The following is a 23,651-nucleotide window of genomic DNA, read 5'->3' as shown; positions in this document are numbered from 1 at the left end:
AGAGACCATGAGTAAGAATAATGGAAACAGAAGGGTTACATATAAAACGAAATCATAACACGATCCCTAGAGACTAAACTTAACAGGCTAACAGTTTCACCCCAAATATCCTTTGCAACATTTCAACCAAGGCTGGTTGTGATCCTGTTTTCATGGATGTAATCTCACTGCTCGATTACTTCCGGGATGCAGGATAAAGGGGTGTCCCTTCCTTCCTTGCCTTCCCCTTATATTCCCAATGTTGCCAACTCTCCTGATTTTGTCTTGAGTCTCATGATAATTGTTTCCGTAAAGGCTCAAGTCCTGGAGTCAAGTGGATATGTGATCATTTCAGCCTTCATTCTTAAAAATAAAATGTTTCTAGCCCTCACAGCTGTGGAGAAAGCTTCAAAATGTGACTCCAGTGCACCTTCAAGTCTCAAAAAGCAGAAGGCAAATAAAAAGAATACCAAATCTATTATTTTTACATAATCTCATGATCTTTAGTGAGCCTGACTCATGCTTTTTAAACATTTGGGATTGGCAACACTGTTTTATTGTTCACAGTCAGGACAACTCCCCTTCCCACCCCCATAATTAATTTTCCAGCCTGCTGCCTTCCTGCTGCCTTCCCATCCTCCCGCTGACTTTGCATGTAAATGACTCCCTATTGTGTTAACTTACAATGCTTAATTTACATGTAGACCAACAGAGACAGGTGAATAAACATCCTTTGCTGGGCAGAAACCTGTTTGTCCACTCAGCCTTAATTTGGATTTCAGAAACATATTTTTAGCACAGATAGATAACTTCATACATACAGCATTGGTACATACATTTCACAATGATATGAATGAGCAGTGTGACCATGGCTTTCATTTACGACCTCAGAGGATATTCTTTGGTAAACCAGACCACACATTCCAGGATCAGGATATTCTTGTAACCCCCCTGCCATCTGTCACTAAAGGCTTTATGGTCACACCCAGGGAGATTTTCAAAGGCACATGAGGGAGTTAGTAGTTTTACTCCCATCAACTTTAAATTGGAGTTGAACCTACCTGTCCCTTGTACCTTTGAAACCCTTTTCTCTCTCTTTTTTTTTTATTAAACCTACTGCATAGCCAATAGAAACCCAAGTAAAATGTTGGCATGTTCACCTGTGTTTTTCACCCAAATTATGAAGAATGTTACGATTATTATTTAAAGAACACTGCATTTTTAAAAATTGCTTCAAAGATGTGTTGCAAACGTGAATTTGTGAGACATTTTGTGTAAACAGATAAATATTTGATAGTGACACCTACTACACATCAAAACAATCTTTTACTGGACAATGTATTGATGAAACATCACACGGAAAGCTGGAGACCCAAAAGTTTTTCTTGTAATTAGCATTCCTTCACAGACATGTAAGAGGCTGCACAGTAGATAAGTATGAAACATGTTTTGAGGTTTTGAGAATAGACTCTGTCCCTTTAAAACAGAGAGAAGAAACCACAGATAAACATGCTATAGATGGAATGCAAAACCCTGTTGCTTTGCCATGCTGACAGCCTTTGCTTCTTGCCTCTTCCCTTGATACTTTGCTCAACATCTGAGCAAGCTACCAAGTGAAATTGACAAGAGATATTGTTGGCTTCACTTTGCGCTTCTGCTCACAAAAAAAGATTAGAAAAGTGAAATTTGTAAAATCTGGTCAGTTTCACTTTCTTAGGCTTTTCCATAGGTTGGTGGAGCAGCAAACTAAAACCAATAAGAGGCCTTATGTTTACTTGAATTTTTATGTAGCTGCTGTGTTGGTAGAAGGTGGTGAGTTACAGATTGAGAAAAGACCAAAGCAACAAGAGGGTGAAACCATGATTGGGGGGGGGGGGGGGGGGAGCTCTGGGAAGGATGAAAGAAATGGGTAGGGAGGGAAAACATAGAAATGAAGGGAAGGTAGGAATGCTGTGAATCAGAAAAATGTCTTTGGTTCACCAGTGTCTTGAAAAAATATATTATGCATATATGGCACTGTAACAGGGCTCCCTTCTTCACCCTGGGACCATCACAAACAGGCGGGATACTTTCCATGTTTATAAGCGCCAGCGTGTTAGTCATTAGGTCCCCTCCATTATCAGTTCATCAGTACAGCCTTGTGCAACAAAATACAAGTGGATATACACATCCCCCTTAACCCACACTCCAGGGACGGAGAGGGAAAGATCTGCTCATCCTGACATCCTGCATCCCCCCTAGTCCAGTGGTCCCCAAACTGTTGGGCACTCACCCCCAAGGGGGGTGTGGAGAAACATTCAGGGGGGCACAGCAGGGCCTGGGCCAGCCCCCATGGGAAGCGGGGAGAAAGCGCCACCCAGCCCCGCTCTGCCCCAACTCTGCTTCATTCCAGGCTTTCAGACCCATCCCCAGCTGTGGCTCCACTCCCAGCCCCAGCCTCGGCTCCCGCCCCAACCACGCCCCCTCTCCTGGCCTAGGCTTTGAACCATGGCTGTGGCGGTGAGAGGATGGATGGGGTAAGTGGGGCGCGAGGTAAAAAGTTTGGGCACCATTGCCCCAGCCCCTGCCAGCCTCCTCCCCTTGCACTTCCTTCCTCTTCTTTAACTGTTCCCATCTGATGGGCTGATTGTTCTCACTGGCTTGTCAGCCTCCTGCCTAATTAAGCCATTGCACACCCATCTCTCAATTAAATCCACTCTAAGGGGGAATAGCTAGTGCCTTAGTGATCAGAATACAGGGTCAGCGCTAGGCTCCTGGCACCTTGTCACATGCACTCAGCTGGAAAGACAATAAATGGTAAATGTAGCGATATCAAGTGCAGAAATGACAAAAGAAATCTTAGCGGACAGAAGTGAAAGAGAATAAATAACTCATTTTGGAAGTGACAATTAATCTAAATAAAAGATATTAGGCCAAAATCCATCCCCCAATGTAAGTAATAGAGTTAATGAAATGAAGTTACATCAGGGACAAATTTGGACCTATATTTAAAAGAAAACGTTTGCTCAAGCTGACTGTTTGACACCAGAACATTTTATTTAAGCTCAATATCGTAAGTGACAGAATGTGAATTTCCAGCTTGAAGCAATATGATGCTATAACGATCTCATCTGCAGGAGCAGAGGGGATAGAGAGAAGGGAATTTTGCAGGTAAACCTGAAAGGGTAACAGGTATTTGTTTTTAAATGACTTTTCTATCAAACAACAAGTATATGCTTTGATTTGCTCTCTCTATTTACTCTGTTCTTCCTTATCTCCAATATCTGTGATGCTCTATATTGCTATTTTTTTCTTAAAATCTTCTCTCTGGCCCTCCTTGTTCCCTCAATTGTGTTTTTTCCTCTAATTTATTTGCATTTAAGGAACCATAAAAGAACATCTATGCCAGGCTTTAGAAGGCAGTGTCATCAATTACAAATGCAATCCTTACACCCTGAAGGCCATATAAAACAAAAAAAAAAAAAGCAACAAACAGACCATGAGTCTGCAAGACCATATTACAAAGCAAAAGCACTCAGCTTCTCAACACTGAACAAGATATTCAGCCTCAAAGCCTCTCAGCCCTCCCAAAATGCCCATTAAAATAAAAAAGAGCATTTCTCATTGTTTTCCCTTTGTTTGTTTTGTTTCAACACCTTTTCAGTGTTGTAACACCTTCCCCAGCATTCAAAGACTAGCTGCACCTTTTAGTTGGAAAGAAAAGGGCAGATCTTATGATTCCAAAGCAGCAGGAGACACATGCCCTTTGGCCTTGGCTACACTTGCAGCTGTACAGCACTGTAAGTTAAACCTGTCTTCGTACAGCTGAGTAGGGAAAAGCGCTGCAGTCTGTCCACACTGACAGCTGCCAGCGCAGTGGTGTGGCCACACTTGCAACATTTGCAGCTGTGTTGGGAACGGTGCATTATGGGCAGCTGTCCCAGCATTCATGTGGCTGCAACGTGCTTTTCAAAACGGGGGGAGAGGAGGGATGGATTGTGACAGAGCGTGGGGGGAGAGAGAGGGCTTTTTGGAGCATGTCAGCTCTCTGTTTTGCAACTTCCGAACTCCGGGCCCCCTGCTCATTCATTTACTCACTCAAAGCAAGCTGCAAACTGTTTATTTTCTCTGTGGTAAGAGCTTTGAAACCAACACTTCTGCATTCCTGCAGCCGGTCACAACAATGGAGAGGATTGGCCACTTGACAAGGTGATTAGTACAGCACTGCAAGCGTTTACACTCACACCCATGAATTGTAGCCACTCCGCTGCAGCTGTTATTCCTCTGGGAGATGTGGAGTACCAGGGAGATACAGCGCTGTAAGTGCCCTGCCAGTGTGGACGGGGAGTGAGTTACAGCGCTGAGGGAGGCTTTACAGTGCTGTAACTTGCAAGTGTAGCCAAGGCCTTTGTTTCATCTACATCCTTAAAGGGACACTTATTTTATACCGAAATTTGTGTCTTACAAAAATCGAGCTTTTATAAAACCCTAATGATCAAAATATTCCTGATTTTATTCTCCTTCCAATAATTCTGTGAAAAAAATTCTTTGCCCAACACAGGAAAGTAGGCATTTCCCCCCAGCCCCTGAATCCATAGGGCATGCACCTAGCAGATCCAAGTGTGGGCACAGGCAGGGAATGGGTGGAGGCAAGGAGCCGCCACTGACCAAGCTAGCAATGTATCTGGAGAAAATGGGAAGCCAATTAGGCCTGGTCTACACTACGACTTTAATTCGGATTTATCAGCTTTAATTCGAATTTACCCTGCAACCGTCCACACAACGACGCTATTTATTTCGATGTAAAGGGCCCTTTAAATCGATTTCTGTACTCCACCCCGACGAGCGGAGTAGCGCCAAAATCGATTTTAACATTTCGAATTAGGGATAGTGTGGCCGCAATTCGATGGTATTGGCCTCCGGGAGCTATCCCACAGTGCATCATTGTGACCGCTCTGGACAGCAATCTAAACTCGGATGCACTGGCCAGGTAGACAGGAAAAGCCCCGCGAACATTTGAATTTCATTTCCTGTTTGCCCAGCGTGGAGAGCACAGGTAACCACAGATAGCTCATCAGCACAGGTAACCATGCAGGCTGATAATCGAAAAAGAGCACCAGCATGGACCGTGAGGGAGGTACTGGATCTGATCGCTGTATGGGGAGAGGATTCAGTGCTTGCAGAACTTCGTTCTAAAAGACGAAATGCAAAAACTTTTGAAAAAATTTCCAAGGGCATGATGGAGAGAGGCCACAATAGGGACTCTGAGCAGTGCCGCGTGAAAGTCAAGGAGCTCAGACAAGCCTATCAAATAACAAAGGAGGCAAACGGTCGCTCCGGGTCAGAGCCGCGGACATGCCGCTTCTACGCCGAGCTGCATGCAATTCTAGGGGGGGCTGCCACCACTACCCCACCTGTGATCGTGGATTCTGGGTCGGGGATAGTCTCATCAGCGACGCCTGAGGATTCTGCCGATGGGGGAGAGGAGGAGGAGGAGGATGAGGATGAGCTTGCAGAGAGCACACAGCACTCCGTTCTCCCCAACAGCCAGGATCTTTTTCTCACCCTGACTGAAGTACCCTCCCAAGCCTCCCAAGCCAGTACCCAAGACTCTGACCCCATGGAAGGGACCTCAGGTGAGTTTACCTTTTAAAATATAAAACTTGTTTTAAAAGCAAACAGTTTTTAATGATTACTTTGCCCTGAGGACTTGGGATGCATTCACGGTCAGTTCAGCTACTGGAAAAGTCTGTTAACGTGTCTGGGGATGGAGCGGAAATCCTCCAGGGACATCTCCATGAAGCTCTCCTGGAGGTACTCCAAAAGCCTTGCCACAAGGTTTCTGGGCAGTGCATCCTTATTCCCTCCTCCATGGTAGGACACTTGACCACGCCATGCTTGCAGCAAGTAATCTGGTATCATTGCCTGACAAAGCCTGGCAACGTATGGTCCCGGTGTTTGCTGGCATTCAAGCAACATCCGTTCTTTATCTTGCTGTGTAATCCTCAGAAGAGTGATATCACTCCTGGTAACCTGGTTGAAATACGGGAACTTAATTAAGGGGACAGCGGTGGCCATTCCTACTGGGCTGTTTGCCTGTGGCGGAAAATAAATCCTTCCCTGCAGTTAGCCAAGCGCAGATGGGAAATTGGCCCTGAGTTTTTCGCGTTTGGCTAGCAGGGATCTTCCCTGTTACCAGCCACGCGGTGGGGGGAGGGGTACCGTGATCATCCCAGAGAATTCATGGCGGGAGGGGGGCGGCGGTGGGGGGGTGGTGGTTACTTTGGTGCCTGCAGGGATCTTCCCTGATACCAGCCACGCGGTGGGGGGGAGGAGTACAGCGATCATCCCAGAGAATTCATGGCGAGAGGGGGGGGTGGTTAGTTTGTTTTCTGCTGCTGCTGAATGTTAACAGAAAAACCGCAGCACTCTACAGACTATGCTTGGTATGTGGGAAAGGAGGGCGCAGAAGCTGTAAAACAATGGCTTACCATGGCCGCATGCAAGCCGAATTCTGTTGCCCAGACCTGTGATCTCTAGCAGCAAAGCCACAGGCACTCAGCATTAAGAGGCAAAATGCGACCTTGCACAGAAATCACATGTGCTATGTAATGTGAATAGTGTTGGTCACCGTGAAAAAGTATAAGCATTGTTCTGCAAAATGTAGCTTTTTAAACAAGTCTCTCTTTTTTCCCCTCCCTACAGCAGCTGCAAATTATGGAATCCAGCCGCAGTGACAGAGCTCATCTGAATGAGTGGAAGGAAACAGTTTCAAAGTATAGGAAAGAAGCCAGTGAACGTGAGGACAGGAGGGACCAACGTGAGGACATGAGGGACCAACGTGAGGACAGGAGGGACGCTCAAGATGAGAGGTGGCGGCAGGAAGACCAGAGGAGGCAGGATGCAACGCTGGGGCTGCTGCGTGAGCAAACAGACATGCTCCGGCGTCTGGTGGAGCTTCAGGAACGGCTGCTGGAAAACAGACTGCCGCTTCAGCCCCTGTTCCACCCTCCCCCCTCCCCATGTTCCGTATCCTCCTCACCCAGACGTGTAAGAACGCGGGGGGGGGAGGCTCCGTACACCTTACCATTCCACCCCAGTAGACAGCCCAAGCAAAAGGCTGTCATTTTTTTAACCTTTTCTTTGTGGCTTTTTCCTTCCCAGCAATCCTCCTCCCAAATACCACCCGGGTTCCCTCCCTCTTTTTCTAATCTATTAATAAAGAATAAATGATTTTTAAATGATAGTGACTTTATTTGGTTTGAAAGAAAGCTGGGGGAAGGGGGAGGGTGGGTTCCTTACAGAAAATCAGTCAATAAAGGGGGCGGGTTTTCATGAAGGAGAAACAAACAGATATTTCACACTGTAGCCTGGCCAGTCATGAAACTGGTTTTTAAAGCTTCTCTGATGCACAGCGCTTCCTGGTGTGCTCTTCTAATCGCCCTGGTGTCTGGCTGCGCGTAATCAGCAGCTAGGCGATTTGCCTCAGCCTCCCACCCCGCCATAAAGGTCTCCCCCTTACTTTCACAGAGATTGTGGAGCACACAGCAAGCAGAAATAACAATGGGGAGATTTCTTTGGCTGAGGTCAGAGCGAGTCAATAATGATCGCCAGCGACCTTTTAAACGGCCAAATGCAATTCTGCACTTGCTTAGCCTGTAGTTAAACAGCTCCTGACTCCTGTCCAGGCTGCCTGTGTACGGCTTCATGAGCCATGGCATTAAGGGGTAGGCTGGGTCCCCAAGAATAACTACTGGCATCTCAACATCCCCAACGGTTATTTTCTGGTCCGGAAAGTAAGTCCCTTGCTGCAGTACTCTGTTTAAAGGGGTGTTCCTGAAGACGCGAGCGTCATGAACCCTTCCCGCCCAGCCCGCGTTGATGTTGGTGAAACGTCCCTTGTGATCCACAAGTGCTTGCAGCACCATTGAAAAGTACCCCTTGCGGTTTATGTACTCGGTGGCTTGGTGCTCCGGTGCCAAGATAGGGATATGGGTTCCGTCTATCGCCCCACCACAGTTAGGGAATCCCATTGCAGCAAAACCATCCACTATAGCCTGCACATTTCCCAGAGTCACTAACTTTCGTAGCAGCACCTGAGTGATTGCTTTGGCTACTTGCATCACAGCAGCCCCCACAGTAGATTTGCCCACTCCAAATTGATTCCCGACTGACCGGTAGCTGTCTGGCGTTGCAAGCTTCCACAGGGCTATCGCCACGCGCTTCTCAACTGTGAGGGCTGCTCTCATCTTGGTATTCTGGCGTTTCAGGGCAGGGGACAGCAAGTCACAAAGTTCCATGAAAGTGCCCTTACGCATGCGAAAGTTCCGCAGCCACTGGGAATCGTCCCAGACCTGCAACACTATGCGGTCCCACCAGTCTGTGCTTGTTTCCCTTGCCCAGAATCGGCGTTCCATGGATAGAATCTGCCCCATTAACAACATGATCTCCAAAGCACCGGGGCCCGTGGTTTCACAGAATTCTGTATCCGTGTCCATGTCCATGTCCTCATCATGCTTGTCGCTGCGCTGCCGCCGCCGCTGCCTCCTCGCCTCGTTTTTCTGGTCCTGGCTGAGCATAAACTCCACGAGAACGCACGAGGTGTTTACAATGTTCATGACTGCTGTCTTGAGCTCAGCGGGCTCCATGCTTGCCGTGGTATGGAGTCTGCAGTGTTCACCCACCCAGGAAAAAAGGCGCGAAAATGGTTGTCTGCCGTCCGTTGCTTTCATGCAGGGAGGAGGGAGGGAGGAGGTGAGGCTGTACCCAGAACCACCTGCGACGATGTTTTTTGTCCCATCAGGCACTGGGATCTTAACCCACAATCCCAATGGGCGCGGGAGACTGCGGGAACTATGGGATAGCTATGGGATAGCTACCCACAGTGCAATGGTGCAGAAATCGACGCTAGCCCCGGTACTTGGACGCACACCACCGAATTAATGTGCTTAGTGTGGCCGCATACATTTCGACTTTATACAACCTGTTTTTCAAATCCGAATTATATAAATTTGGATTAATCCCGTAGTGTAGACATACCCTTAGAGAATTGGAACTCTGAGTCTCAATTCCTCCCTGGTCTGCAGTTTACTCAGGGCAGATTGCACAATGACAATTTGCGCTTTATTAATTAACTACTGTACTTCCATTCCATGATTTAAGAAAAATTCTAATGGAAGTAGGGTTTCTTCCCTTGAACATATAAACAACCCCCTATGATATTTGCAATCCAAAACTGTGGCATTTTGCTGGTACAGCATGAAAGGTGAAAAGTGCACTAGGTTTTAAAAGTCAAGTCATTTTTAATTATGGAAAGTGATAGAACTGGTGTAAATACATAACAGGCTGTTACAAGAAGGAGAAAAATTGTTCTCCTTAACCTCTGTGGATAGGACAAGAAGCAATGGGCTTAAATTGCAGCAAGGGCGGGTTAGTTTGGACATTAGGAAAAACTTCTTAACTCTCAGGATGGTTAAGCACTGGAATGAATTGCTTAGGGAGGTTGTGGAATCTCCATCACTGAAGATTTTTAAGATCAGGTTAGACAAACACCTGTCAAGGATGGTCTAGATAATACTTAGTCCTGCCATGAGTGCAGGAGACTAGACTAGATGACCTCTCAAGTCCCATCCAGTCCTAAGATTCTATGATTCTATTTAAAGAAATTTGTTTTGTAACAGCATTACTCTTAACCTGGCTGGAGACCCTCCTTTTAAATATGTGCCTTGTTGCAAATATACAGCCCTTAATTTGTTACACCAAGAAGGCAAAGATCAGGATAGTCATTTCCTGGGATAATATATTTTAAATCATATTGGAAATGAACTAATCCAGTGACTCATGCCAAAATACAGAAAGCGCCTTTTGAACCAGACTAGAGGAATAGTATACAATATTTCATCACCTCAATAAGTCGGTCTCCAGCCTTTAGTCTCCCATCTTGAATAGCTGCACCTCTTGGAAGGATGTTTTTCACATAAATTGGAGCTGAGCCACCAATTGGTACATCTCTTGAAGTGATGCTAAATCCCAAGCCTTCTGTACCTGCATAAACAATATAAAGCATTATCATTTGTCTAAGAAGTGCATATTCATTTAATTATACTGCATATTGATTCTAATTCATCTGTTGCCAATATTTTCTGTTTGTGACAATTACATACAGAAGCCTTATAAAAATACTGCCTAACAATGTTTCGCCGAAAAACGTGAAAACATAATACCTGGAAATAACAATTTTGAATCTTAGGGCCCCGAGTCTTACAACACAAATGACTGTTGGACCCTTTCTCATGAAACCTCTGTACTGGGAATTTCCTGCTCATTGCCATATCTACAAACTTCCACTTTTGATTAAGATGAATGAGATGGAAGTAGGGCAAAGCAGATCTGGCATCCCTTAACTTCCTCTCCCTTGTCAGTCTAGATTTTGTCCTTGATTTAGTACAAAGAGTTCACTGATTTCCTTGGTCAATAATCTACTCTCCTTCTATGATGACTCTTTTAGCAATGTCAGCTGTTTGATATTGTTGACCATGAGGTTTTGTCAACTCATCTAAAGACTCTGGCAGTGATGGATGGAAACACAGTTCAGTGGTTCCATTCTTTCCACTTGGAGAGGCCTCAGAATGTATTATCAATTGCTCATCCACCCTGAATACTCGCTGATGTGGGCTACCACAGGGTTCCAAGCTACCTTACATTGTGTTCAACATTATATTACATAAATAATGCCTCTAAGAAAGACAGTGAGACTGTCTAGCCTTCAGTGCTATTGAGATTGCACTCAAGTTTATGTCTCTTTTGCTAGACACAGATTATTACAGTTTCTCTGCCTGGCTACAGCTCAATTTAGAGAAGTTGGAAGTGATCCTGGGAGATATGAGGAAATAACAAGAACGTACTCTAGGTGAAGTTGTCCCTGTTACTAAGGAAGTATACCCACAATTGGTCAATGTGGTGTACAGGCCAGGGTTGCTTTTGCACCCGATCAACTCCTGGATTCAAAAGTAGCCATGATGGCTACAAAGGCTTTTTTCCACTAGGCTATGAAAAATTTTTCTTTTTCCTTTTTGGTTTCAACTGTCCCACAGTTATCGGTGGGTTTGTGACCTCCCCTTTAGATAACGCCATGGTGGAATGTTGAGGTTATCATTGAGGACCATTTGGAATTTTTCATCTAGTACAGAATGTACATAACCACTTATAGAGCACATAGCTGTTGGAGAAAGATGACATCTTCACCTTACATTTATAATGTCCACTATAGTTTGGTTCCCAGTCATCTTAGAGACAACCTCTACCCCAGTAACTGAGATCAGCTGGGGGCTCCTGTTAACAGTTCCTAGAGCTGAACTTTGAGGAAGATGAATGTAGTATTCTCTGTGAAGTGTATGCAACCTGGAATTTGCTTAATGCAAAACCTGAGTTTGTAGACTTTTAGGATACAGTGTCATGTGCATCTCTTTACTCTATTTTTTTGAATGAGTAAGATCATATTTACATATACCAAAGAGGTTGGAATCCAGTTTAGTTGACATTGATGCATATGTTGAGTTCCTTGTTTGTACATGAACCCAGAGACATACACAAATGTGTATGTTCAGAGATTTAATATTAACACATTTTATAAATTGTAAAATAAAAATATGTATGAATTAATTTAGAATAAAAAAAGGGGATTTCATTTATTTTCTTACATAACATTCACAAGCATCATCTTCAGCAGAAAAGGTGAACATAGAATAGCTAAGTTTTCAGGAGCAGTGAGTGCTTTTGAGACTCATAGAGACTCCTTGAGACACCCTACTGAATACGTCTACTCAGTAATTAAACACCCCTGGCTGGCCCGGGTCAGCTTACTTAAACTCATGGAGCTGTAAAACTACGTGTAGATTTTCAGACTCTGGCTGAAGCCTGTACTCTGGGACCCCATGAGGTGAGAGGGATCAGACCTGGGTGCCTGAGTCAGCTGACCAGGGCCAGCTGTAGGTCTTTTATTTCAGTCTAGAGGTGCCCACAGAGCCAGATCTTCAGGAAGTGGATGCACAGCACTTGCAGAAAATCAGGTCCTTCTAAAGTATTTCAAATGAGGTGCCCACTAATTAAAGCACATACAATTACCAGTCACAATTTTGTAAATCTGAGCCATAAAGCATTTTCTTAAGTAAATATCATGGCCTAAAGGGTTTAAAAGAATAAAACTCTTATAAACTGAAATTGAAATCTTACTTTATGACAGCCACCACTGAAAACATGCTATTAAAAAGCCATCTAAAAAAACCCCCAACCCTCTGCCAGCCAGAAAGAACAGTGTCTTTTCCAAGTCACCACCCCAAAAAATCCCATGTTGACCAGGCACTCCAATAATTTGGGGAAAGATTTTGGAATATTAAATCAAGATACTCTTTGTAGAAAGAGTTTAAGACAGGAGATGAAAAAAATTACAATTCTTTAAAGCTTAAGTTTCCTGCACAAAATGAAGAAAAATACTTTGATGTCCATCATCCATAAGTAAGGGTATGTGATTGATATTGTTCAGCAAGTTTGGGGCAGAGCAGTTGTTATGTGCTAACCTAACATGAAATAAATTGGTCTTCTTCAGCTCTATAGGACTGGATATATTTATGTGAACAGTATGAAAACATTCATCCACTTTCAGGACACTACAGAATTTATCAATGTTATTACTTGGAAAGATGGGAAAAGATATAAATCCCGCAGCCACCATGTTTTGTTTAGGAGATCCTAATATTTTAATGATCTTGCAAAATTTTCATATAATTCTTCACTTCCTTCCAAGAGCGTGAAGATGACATGCAGAAGTCTATGGTTATGGATTGATTTCTCAATAATTTTTCTTTTTTTTTTTTTGCAGTATTTATCCTTTTCTTATTTTAAAGTATCTGGGTTGTTGGTTGTTCTGCTTTAAATACAGTTTTTTTGGGCTATGTATTTATATTGTTTTCAAGATATTAAAGTTTCTAAATAATCTTAAGGCTATGAGTTCATGCCCAAGACAATGTCTCTTTATGGTTAATCTTAATTCCCTTTGCCTCATTATTATGTGATTGCAGATTCACAGTTCACACACCCTTGTGTTTGATTTTAAACCTTAGTGGGGAAAACAAATCGAACCTCACGATTTCATATTACAAGTGTGCTTAGCGTAACTATTGTTAAAGCCTTACAAAATTCTACATGTTCACTTGCAAAAGGTTAATGTTTGTTTTTTTTAAACACTAAGTAAAATCTTAAGTCTACTCAACACTATAAAGAGTTGATTTGCAGGTTTTTATACCTAGGCAGATACATTTTCAGGACAAATTTTCCTAGGCTGCTTTATAAAGGCTTTATGTTCCCCCTATAGTCAAGATGATTATTGGGTGTCTTGCTCTTTTTTTTTTTTTTTTTAAAACAATTGTATTTTTAATGCTATTACACATCTACAAATTCTGGTTAAATTTCATTTTAGATTTTTGGTTCTGTTTATCTTGTGATAAAAGTAAATTGTCTCTCAGATGCATCCTACCAGATGCCCATTTCTACAGATACCATAACATTCCAGTTGTACTTGTCTACTATGAAATCTCTGTACTCTCTGTTGAGTGTAAAAATGGCTGGACCTCTTCTTCAAGATGCTTTACTTTTGCATTTATAAGTGTGCAACCTAAAACTTGGGTTTTTAAATACAACTTCCTCGATAGTCGTAATTTTATATTAATTTATATTGGACTTTCTTAATGACCTAAGAAACCCAGTTTAAAAAAAGAAAAAGAAAAAGAAAAAAACCTCACAAATTTGGGATATATTTTCGTGTGAAGATGACATTTTTACCAACATGCTAGTGCACAAAGTAATATTGTTTCCAACAATACATTTTGAAGGGACAGCAAGAAATGTGGTGACATTTTGCCAGGCTGTTCTTGCTTTTGCTAAGTTATTTATATTTGCAACTGATAACATTTTGGTGAACATTTGCTCGGTCCAGTCTAGTCAGATTTTTTGTATTTTTCACCATCGTTGTGTATTGGGTATTTAAATGTGGTTTAATCAGAACCTGTGTGTTCCATATGTAGTTTGAGGGTTTGATGAACTTTGGACATTACTATAATACGTTCAACTTGGGGCAACAGGACATGTGGCTGGATGGATTTTATGCCTATTATTTTCTCTGTGCCCATATAATTGATTCAGTTATCCATGCTACATATGTCTCAGCCAACTTGGCAGTAGAAATGTGCATTACTTAGGTGACCCGGGAGAATCAATACTCCCCTGCTGCTGAAAGATACTGAACCTATTTAGTTCTTAGGGAGTAAAACTGATCATATTATTATTATTATTAATGAAGGAACTGTACAAACATATGGAAGGCTCCAGTGGTACCCCTGAAAGGTCCAACAAAAAGATACTTTCGAAATTTTAAAGGAGAAAAGAAACTGGACAAACATAGTCAGAACACAGAGTGAGAGTGGCAAGGAAGCTGAAGGAGAAGATGAGATTTCACACACACACCCCCCATGCAAAAAAGGCTTTAGTGACTTGACAGCCCCTTATAATCAACAGCACAAGACTATTTGATTCTCACATCCAGTCACCCTCAACTTAATTTTTAAGGGGTTGCACCAAGGACAGCATGGACTGAACCTTAGAATCATTACCTGATTATCTTCCATTTGCGCTAAACTTTGTAAGCTTCAAGTGAATCTTTTATAGGATTCCAAAGACAAAGCCAGGAAATGGCTAAGTTACTGAATGAGGGCAGAATCCATGTCTCCTTCTACAGCTGCTGTCTCCAAATATGATCAAATTACACTTAATGATACTGAAATTAATGAGGCATTTAGAAATTACCCTACTGATTTGTATAATTCAAATTCTCAAGCTTCTCTTGATAACATCAGCAGCTTTCTTGACAAGTTGGAGATTCCTTTCTATCTCATGTGCAATGCTGAATAAGCGTTCTAGAGTCAGGTTATCTAGGAGGGGATGACAAGCAACAAGCTCAATGGTAAACTCAAAAAGGGCAATTAATTGGGCAAGTACTCTAGTCAAGGATAATTGCTCAGAGCAGCATTCTTAACTGAAACAGGGAACTGCAGCTTCAGAGTTTTGGTTGTTTTGGGGGTTGTTTTTTGGGAGGTGGGGAGCTGGTAAAATTAAAAGGGGAAAAACAATCCATCGTTACATTATACTGTATACTTGAGTATATACTGTAATGAAAATCCCTTCCTGAATACAGATCAGCCTTACTGTGACCTGGGAAGTTGGTACAGGAATGGCAGGAACCTGCTTGGGTGCCACAAAGTTTCTGTTGCCTCCCTAGGAACAGCTCCTTGGTGGTAAGCAGTATCCTTAGTCTTATGTGCCAGTCTCTTTAAGGTTCTCTGGCATGAAAAAAGTGTGGTCTCCTCACCCACCACTAGTTGATGGCCTATGTCAGGTACTGGTGTGCCATTGTGCAGAAAAGTATTGCCTGGACAAAAGATATTAAGGAGGCCTTGTCCTTCTCAATAAGCATCTGCCCTTCCCCACTTCCTGCTGCACTTACAGTCACAGTCCAGAAGTCTCAGAGGAAACAGAAGGAGCTAGGATTTAAATGAGTGCATTTGAGCCCTCCTGCATAATCCGTAAGAGGGCAAGAAGCATCTACTTTTACCACTGTATCGTACGTGATCCATAATGAGCCCACAGTATGTGGAGCCGGTAAAAAGGCCAATTGGTGGTTGGCAAACCCAGCTTCCTCTGCATCGGAGCAAGCTTATACAGCCACCAAGCTACAATGCCTCATGCTCTCCCCCACACTTCAGACCAAGACAAGCACAGCATTCTCCCCACCAGTGTCAATCTCTGCAGTTTAGACATTTTATTGCATGCCTAAGAGCCAGCCAGTTACGGGAGCAGGTGGAGTACTCCTCACGCTCAAACTGCCAGGTGAGTTCACGGACAGCATTGATCCCTTTGGGAACACAGAACCAAAATCCAGAGTCTGCTCTGATGGTGCCACACAAGGGCTAAAAATAATAGTCAGTTAATGGCCAAATGCAGTATGCAAATGGAAGCTAGTCAGGTCAGGAAGCAGCTTTCCCGCAAGGGCCTGAAGGTCCTTTTCTTGACTTAAAAAACCCCACCACCTATGTGTTACTGCTAGGCAGGAACTTTGCAAACTTTTAATCCATTAACTATTATCTTCCACTGTATGTTCATGGGTTTAACTGGAGCCCATCCAAGCTCCCATCTTCCTTTTGGCCGTAAGTGCTTCAGAACAATAAAAAATGATATATTTGTTGCAATGAACGTTCTTTTCAGCTTTATATCTGATTTATTTGATTCCAGTTTTGCCTGTTGGAAGCTAAAGAGGGTACTATTGATTGCTAAACTCCTTGGACTCTTTTTTGGTATTTAAATACAAGTTAGCCATTTGTTAAGGATAGGGGTTGGGTTGAGCTGAAACTCAATGGCATGATGAATTGGCACTTTCTCTGGTCTCCATATCGGTATCTGCAGATTAAAGCTTTCATTAAAAATGCACCTCTACCCCGATATAACGCGACCCGATATAACACGTATTTGGATATAACGTGGTAAAGCAGCGTTCGGGGGGAGGGGAGAGGGGAGCTGCGCACTTTGGTGGATCAAAGCAAGTTCAATGTAACGCGGTTTCACCTATAATGCGGTAAGATTTTTTGGCTCCCAAGGACAGCGTTATATCGGGGTAGAGGTGTATATACTTGTGTATATAGCCCTTCAGATTGTGCAAACTCTCCAAATAAAACCCAACGGAGTGCTTCCTTCTAGAGTCTGTAGACAAAGGAATAATTGTTTCACACATTTGAACATCCATTCTAATCTCAATAGATTATTCATCCTGAAGTCTAATTACGAACATTTTGAAAGTCCACATTAACTGTATCACTGCCAATAATGGTTACAGCAGTATCTTGTTCTATTGTAGGACTGCAGGTAGAGCTAGAATAGGGCTGTTTTTCCCACGGGTTAAGAAAATGCAGGTTAGTTCGTCAGGCTCTTCACTATGGAACAATTCTCAGAAATTTTTTTTAAAAATAGAAGCCTCACTTTTCCCCTTTCCAAAACCAGGTAATCTACTGATAACTCGATGGTGATGTTTCAATATATATTAGTGTTTTATATATGAAATACCAGGAGCAGTTTCATCATTACCCAAATACGGACAGCCCATGCCATACATAGAGGAGAATAGGGGTAGTGGGCTGTACACGTTTATTAGATCTGACTTGAAGGACCCAGTAGTGGAACAGTCCGGTTTATTAGATCTGATTTGATGGACCCAGAACATAATCTGCCACTCCCTAAATATTAAGGCTCATGGGTCAACGAGGCAAATAGCTGGGTAAAATCCATCGGCAGCACAGAGATGAAGGTAGCTCAAAGGTGAATTTTAAACAGAAGCATTTTCATTTAATGGCAGTGTTGCAAGTTCTTAAAATACATAAAACGTGGGGATATTTAAAAAAAAATCCATGCAAAAGTGCCACACATTGTACGGCAACAATTATAGCAGGCAAGGTAGAGAAATGGGCTCTTTCAGGTCCATGTTATCTCTCCTCTTTGGAACCATTTTCTGGATAGACAGGTTAATTATTTCATCAACTATGCACTCTACATGGCCAAGTGCGCTTTGTGAGAGTATACACCACACGTGCAGAACCAGGCAGAGAGAATACATGTTGTGATGCCACAAAAGGGGGCTACATTAAGATGATTAAAACCATTTTAGATGTTCTCTGAGAAGTATTTTTTGGAGTCCATATTTTCAGGACTACACATGCACAATGAGAATAATGGCATGTGCAAATGATCAGTTAGAAATCTATGAAATTACAGCAGTTGCATGTGCAAACAAGGTAGCTGCAAAAATTAATTGCATGCCTGATTAGCTATGTGGGTCTGAGAATCTAGAACATCATTTTCCCCTCTAACCAAAGAGCACACTCCTAAATAAGCATTATGATAATTCCAGTATTAAAGTCCAGCCATTTTCACTGCATACCTGCTAAAACTAATGGTTAGAGGGTTTTTTTTTTCCCCACCACAGGAAAATGGTGTTTGTAGCACCTCTATCCAGAAACTCAGAAATGGCTAAAGTGATTGATTTCCTTTCACTTTCACCTCAGATTTGAGATAAAACTTTGAAACTCACCTAAGTGGTTTAGAAACCTAAGTCCCATTTTCAAAAGTGACAGAGACCTTTGGCTTTTACATCTCAATAGGATTTGGTATCCTAAGTCACTTTTGAAAATTTTACCCCACGCATGGACAACTTCATCCCAAAAGGTGACTATCTCAGAAAAATATGTGTGAAAACAGGAAATTATCATGAAAAATATTTAGCAGTCTTTGCATAGCGGGTACAAACTCCATGTTGTAACTAATTCAGGGTCTCAGCCTGAAATCTTTACTTTGTCCTTATCTAGGGTGCAGTGGAATTTTGCATGAGTAAGGACTGATTAAAAACTAGGCCCTGACCCTTCAAGCAGCTCTGCACATGGGCCACTATGCCTTTCTGTAGCTCCACATCTTCAATGGATAGCTAAAGAGGTGCAGAAGTCCATCCGCAAATTGCTATGTGTAAGCTCAGGGCTCAAGAATGGACTTCAGTATATGGCTCCAAACCAGAAAAAATGTAAACGCTTGCAATTCAGATTACAAAATCTAAAAACCAAATTACTTAGGCCAATTACCAAATTATCAGATAAAATAGATGGGTTGAGTCACTTACGTTGGATTTCAATTTTTGCTATAATGTCAAAATAAAATCGCAGAATCTCTGACCTTTGGCTGACTCTTTTGGATTTCTGAAAGATTCTCTTTTCATGCTTGATTTATAGACCGCTTGGGAAACTAGAACTAAAGAGTTGTTCTTGTCTCCATGTCCACTTTACATATAGGTTTCTGCTTAACATTTTATTAAGTATTATTAGTATTGTATTTACTAAATCTAGACAAAAAGCTATTTCAAGCCTAAATAAATTATGCACTAAATGTTAATATATTGAACGAGCAATGGTATTTTCCTTCAGGTGATGAGAAGCCATTCTAGTCCACAGTAGTCTTGAAATATTCCAAGTTGTTTCCAGACTAGTGTGTCTGAACTCTGAGAGATGTGATGCTTGACTGAAAACAGTTCTTTGAATACTTTAGGGACTATTGAGCTAAATGTTATAAGCTAATGAACATATATGAAGAATGAGACTCCTGAAATAATCTTTTTTGTTTGTAGTACATTATTTATAACAGTTGGTCCAGATTTTTCTCAGTTACACTGGCTTAAATCCAGAGTAGTTTTGTCTAAAAGAGTTTATTTGGGTCTCTGTTAGTGTAACTGAGATCAAAGTTTGGCCTGATTGTGAGTGTTGTATAAGTGGCCTTATTCTCTCTACATGTCAGCTGGGAGGAATTTTCTCTATTTCATTTCTTGTTTAGGTGTATTGTAAATTATGATACACAGTAAAACATAAATAAAAAATACAAGTCAGTTGTCACTCCCCATGCTGTCTTAACTTGTATGAACTATGAAGAGTGACTTCAATTCAAGCCTCAATAGTATTAGAATATCAGCAATAACCCCTACATCTGTATGCTAAAAGTTCAGGGCCTGACCTTTAAGGAAAGATAAATAGATCTCCATTTTCATTTAGAAAAGCCAACAAACATTCTGCATTGACTGAAACATATTACTGACCTTCTCTTCTGACTTTATTAAGCAGTTAATGCCTATGAAAGATCAGGTTATTTGAAAATGCCAAAATGGCAATAAATATTAAGAAATCATAATTATGGAGGCAAGTACTACAGGGCTGTCCTAGTATGTCATTTTACTTGACATAGCTCACACAATATGTAAAAACACAGCTTTAATAAAGGTCTCTCTCTTTATGTTGAGGAGTCAATTCACTCATACAACATTATCTAGAATACATTGATTAAATCAGAAGTGAATTTCAAGTTGAAGCCTTAAATAAGTGTATGCTTTAATGTACCCACAAGGAATTTTTAATCAAACTATGTTATTTGGTGAAATAACTGCTGTCTGTTAGCAGCAAAGAACATGTATTTGTTATATTTCTATAAAACCTCTTACTACAATGTCTTTCATTAGAAATAATCAAAGACAATCAATGTCCCTATTTCACTCATTTATAATAAACTACTTGGGGGTATACTTAAGCACTTTGCTTCATTTGTTGCTCCACATTTACGTTCTCAGACTAATCAAATGAAAATCAAGATGGGAAGATGCATCTTTCTACAGTGGAGATTGACGAAAGAATAACAAGGAAGCATTTCTGTATGCATGCATTCTATCCTAGGTTAGCATGCGTATAATAAAGTATGCTAAATTATTGTGTGTGTCTGTCTATAATTTGACTTGTGCTATCTTTACATAGCAATTCTTCTTATAAAAGCAATCTATTAGAAATAAAACTGAACACTTCTGATATATGTTTTAAGTTGTGGTTTTAAAGTCTGAACTTAGAGGCATTTTTTGTCAAAGTAAGTTAAATTGATTAAGTATGGGTACTCGTATTTTTTCTTTTATCTGAAAATTCATTAAAACAGGATTCACTAGTACAGGGGGTGTCAAACATTTTTATAGCATGGACCATGTTCCTAGACAGATTGCCTTGTGGATCGCCAGCTTTTCCCATCTCGTGGTCCACGTCTCCCCTCCCATTCATGATCTCAGCATTTACAGCAACTGCTTACATGTCTAAATTATATTAAGAAAATGATTACAGTATTTCTTGCTGTCTCTAATGTAGTACGTATAGCTGGAACGCTAGGGGAAAAGTTAGCATCATGTGATCAATCAGCTCTCTGCAGGGCACCAGGAAGTGAGCTACATCCCACAGTTTGAGAATCTCTGCTCTAGCAAATTAAAAACTGATATTCCTGTTTTCTTTTTTTCAACATCTTGGGCACCAAGATTGCTTTGTGACAAAATAATTATTTCCTCCAGCCAACATTTATGTTATCATAATTATTGTTGATGTTCTACAAGCGATGTGAAACATACATATTTTCACCCCGGCTGAGAAAATTAGATGTTTGCATATCATGTCCCAATGATATTTTCAGAGGCTTCCTATTTATCCATTCCATTAAAGAATGAAAAATCAGTGTACTGACTGGGGGCATTTTTGTAAGTACAGTGATTCCTTACTCAGCCAACAACAACATTTTTCCAACCAAGTTGTCTTAAGCTGATGGCCTTAAGTATTTCTGAAGGAGCATCAACAACAGAAGCAAACTGTCAATTCAGCCTTATGTCACCCAAGTTTGTAGAGCTTAAAATTCAGTAACCAGAAACAAGCAATCTGGTAGTTCATAAGAAGTTCACAGAAAAGAGAATTTTAGAAAGAAAATTGCTATCCTGGTAATTATGAAGCCACAGTAAATCTCTACCATTCAACATACTCTGTCATCAGCTCCTTTTAAGAAAATCATTTTTATTAATTAACAAAAATCTAACGTGAAACAAATAACCTTTCACATAAAGGCAAAGTTTAACAGAATGGGTATATATGGCATATTCTGTCACATTGAATGCAATGCACCCTGCATTGAACTCACTTGCTTTAACCTCAAAAAACTTTGGCATGCATTGTCATTTAAAAACTCATCATTTGCCAACAGTTACAACACAATGGCATCTGAGACATGTTAGTTCCTATTTTAAGTATAATGAAATAACTAGTATTTCAAAAATGACTGGGTGGTAACTATTTGCAAATACTGACTTTTAATGGTGACTGCAGTACACAAGCTATATAATTTATATAGCTCTAAACTTGCAGACTGGGCATCTCGAAATGACCTCGCCCGTATCCATGATGCTAAGCAGCGAAGCACGTTCCCATTCTTTTAGATGGGATCGTGACTTGTGCTGGGTCAGTTCAGTTCACGGCCATCCTCAGTCAGCAACATGGCAAGTCTTGGATAACTTTCCACGCAGCCAACACAGACCGTCGCTGATCCATACTGGCTACAGTTCCCAGTTGTCAAGAGTTCCAAAAAGAAGCAGTGAAACTTCTGAAAGGCTGACTGGGAAAAATACAGGGAAGCGCTGGAGAAGAGTGTGGTGATAATACCAGCCTGGCATACCTCGGTAAATGAGACCTACCATCGCTTCTGTGGTGCTATCTACAAAGCAGCCTATGGAGCCATCCCACGGAGCTGCCGCCTGGTCTACATATCCTGTCTCAACACGGAGAGCGTTGCCTTGCTTGAGCAGTATGAGGCATCTGGTGACCCAGATGATGCTGACCATCTGATCGAATCATTGGACACCACTCGCCGAGCCAGATGGGAGGAGACGACCCGCTCCAGCCACAAGTGTTGGAGTCTGCTCCAACGCCTTGGAGCAGCGCAGCAGCCACCTGCACTCAGCTGACCCACAGTGACACCCAACCAGGTAGCTGGACACCTACTTAAAGTGGCCAGAGCACCTTTGGAGAAACAGGTGGGAAGACAAGTGAGGCGTATGTTTAAATGTGTACACCAGATCAGAAGCTGCCCAGAACCATTCACTGGAACAGAGCCGGAACAGACACTGGGTAGCATCAAGTGTGGAACAGCTGCAGGCTATGACAACATATCTCCAGAATTCCTGAAAAACCTTGACCCCTGTGCTCGGCTTTGGCTTCACAAGGGTCATCAGTGAAGGTAGGCTACCAAAGATATGGCGCACCGCAAAAATCATTGGCCTTCTCAAGCCTGGAAAGGACCCACGTCAAGCATCAAGCTATCTTCCCATATCATTATCGTTGGAGTGCTTCAAGGCACTGGAGTGCTTGGTCCTACAGCACATATTACCCGATGGGGAGAGAATTTTGAGCCCTGACCAAGCCGGCTTTCGCCTAGGCCATAGCACATGCGACCAAGTACTCGCGCTGACCACATTTGTTGAAAATGGCTTCCACAGAAACTTGAAAATAGGCGTTGTTTTTATTGACCTAACAGCAGCATACGATACGGTATGGCACACTGGCCTGCTCATGAAGTTATCACGGGTCCTGCTACCTTGGGTCACAGGCATCATTGAACTGTTCCTCTGTGATAGGCAGTTCAGAGTCCATATGGGGGAGAAGATGAGTGCTTGGAGACAACAGAGCAATGGGTTACCCCAGGGCTCTCTACTTTCTCCAACCCTGTTCAATCTTTATATCAATGACCTGCCAACAATGGAGTCATGAAAGTTAATTTACGCAGATGACATCTGTTGCGGTACCCAGTCCTGGATGTTTTACAAGCTGATGCCACCTTAAACCAGGACATGACAAAGTTAGCTGACTTGTAAGACTTGGCGCCTCCAGTCAAGCACCCTAAAAACAGTCTCCAGTTTGTCCCATATTCATCACACCAGCACAACCTGAGAACTGAATATTTATCTGAATGGTCAGAAGGTGAAGCATGAAGTAGAGCCGGTCTACCTAGGTGTGACCTTAGACCGCACACAGAGTTACCATGCCCACCTGAAAAAGACAGCAGCTAAAGTTAAGACGTGCAATAATCTTCTTAGCAAACTGGCAGATTCGTCATGGGGTGCTCGTGTTCCAAATTTGTGGATGTCAGCTCTTGCCACCTCATATTTGGTGGTGGAGTACTGCACACCAGTTTGGAGTCGATCATCACACACCAAACTGGTG

General features: G+C 42.1%; 1 protein-coding gene across 32 annotated transcripts in view; it reads right to left on the bottom strand.

The window, feature by feature from the left end:
* The window catches only part of PARD3 (par-3 family cell polarity regulator), a 664,552-nt gene that overhangs the window by 240,803 nt on the left and 400,098 nt on the right, over window positions 1-23,651 (bottom strand). For all 32 annotated transcript variants that reach the window (XM_065586777.1, XM_065586791.1, XM_065586785.1 and 29 more), the window contains one exon: window positions 9,863-10,002. In XM_065586777.1, coding sequence (XP_065442849.1) covers window positions 9,863-10,002 — 140 coding nt within the window. The remainder of the gene's footprint in view (window positions 1-9,862; window positions 10,003-23,651) is intronic.

Source organism: Chrysemys picta, chromosome 2, assembly GCF_011386835.1.
Source record: "Chrysemys picta bellii isolate R12L10 chromosome 2, ASM1138683v2, whole genome shotgun sequence".
NCBI lineage: Eukaryota > Metazoa > Chordata > Testudines > Emydidae > Chrysemys > Chrysemys picta.
This window is presented reverse-complemented; position numbering and strand designations above follow the sequence as displayed.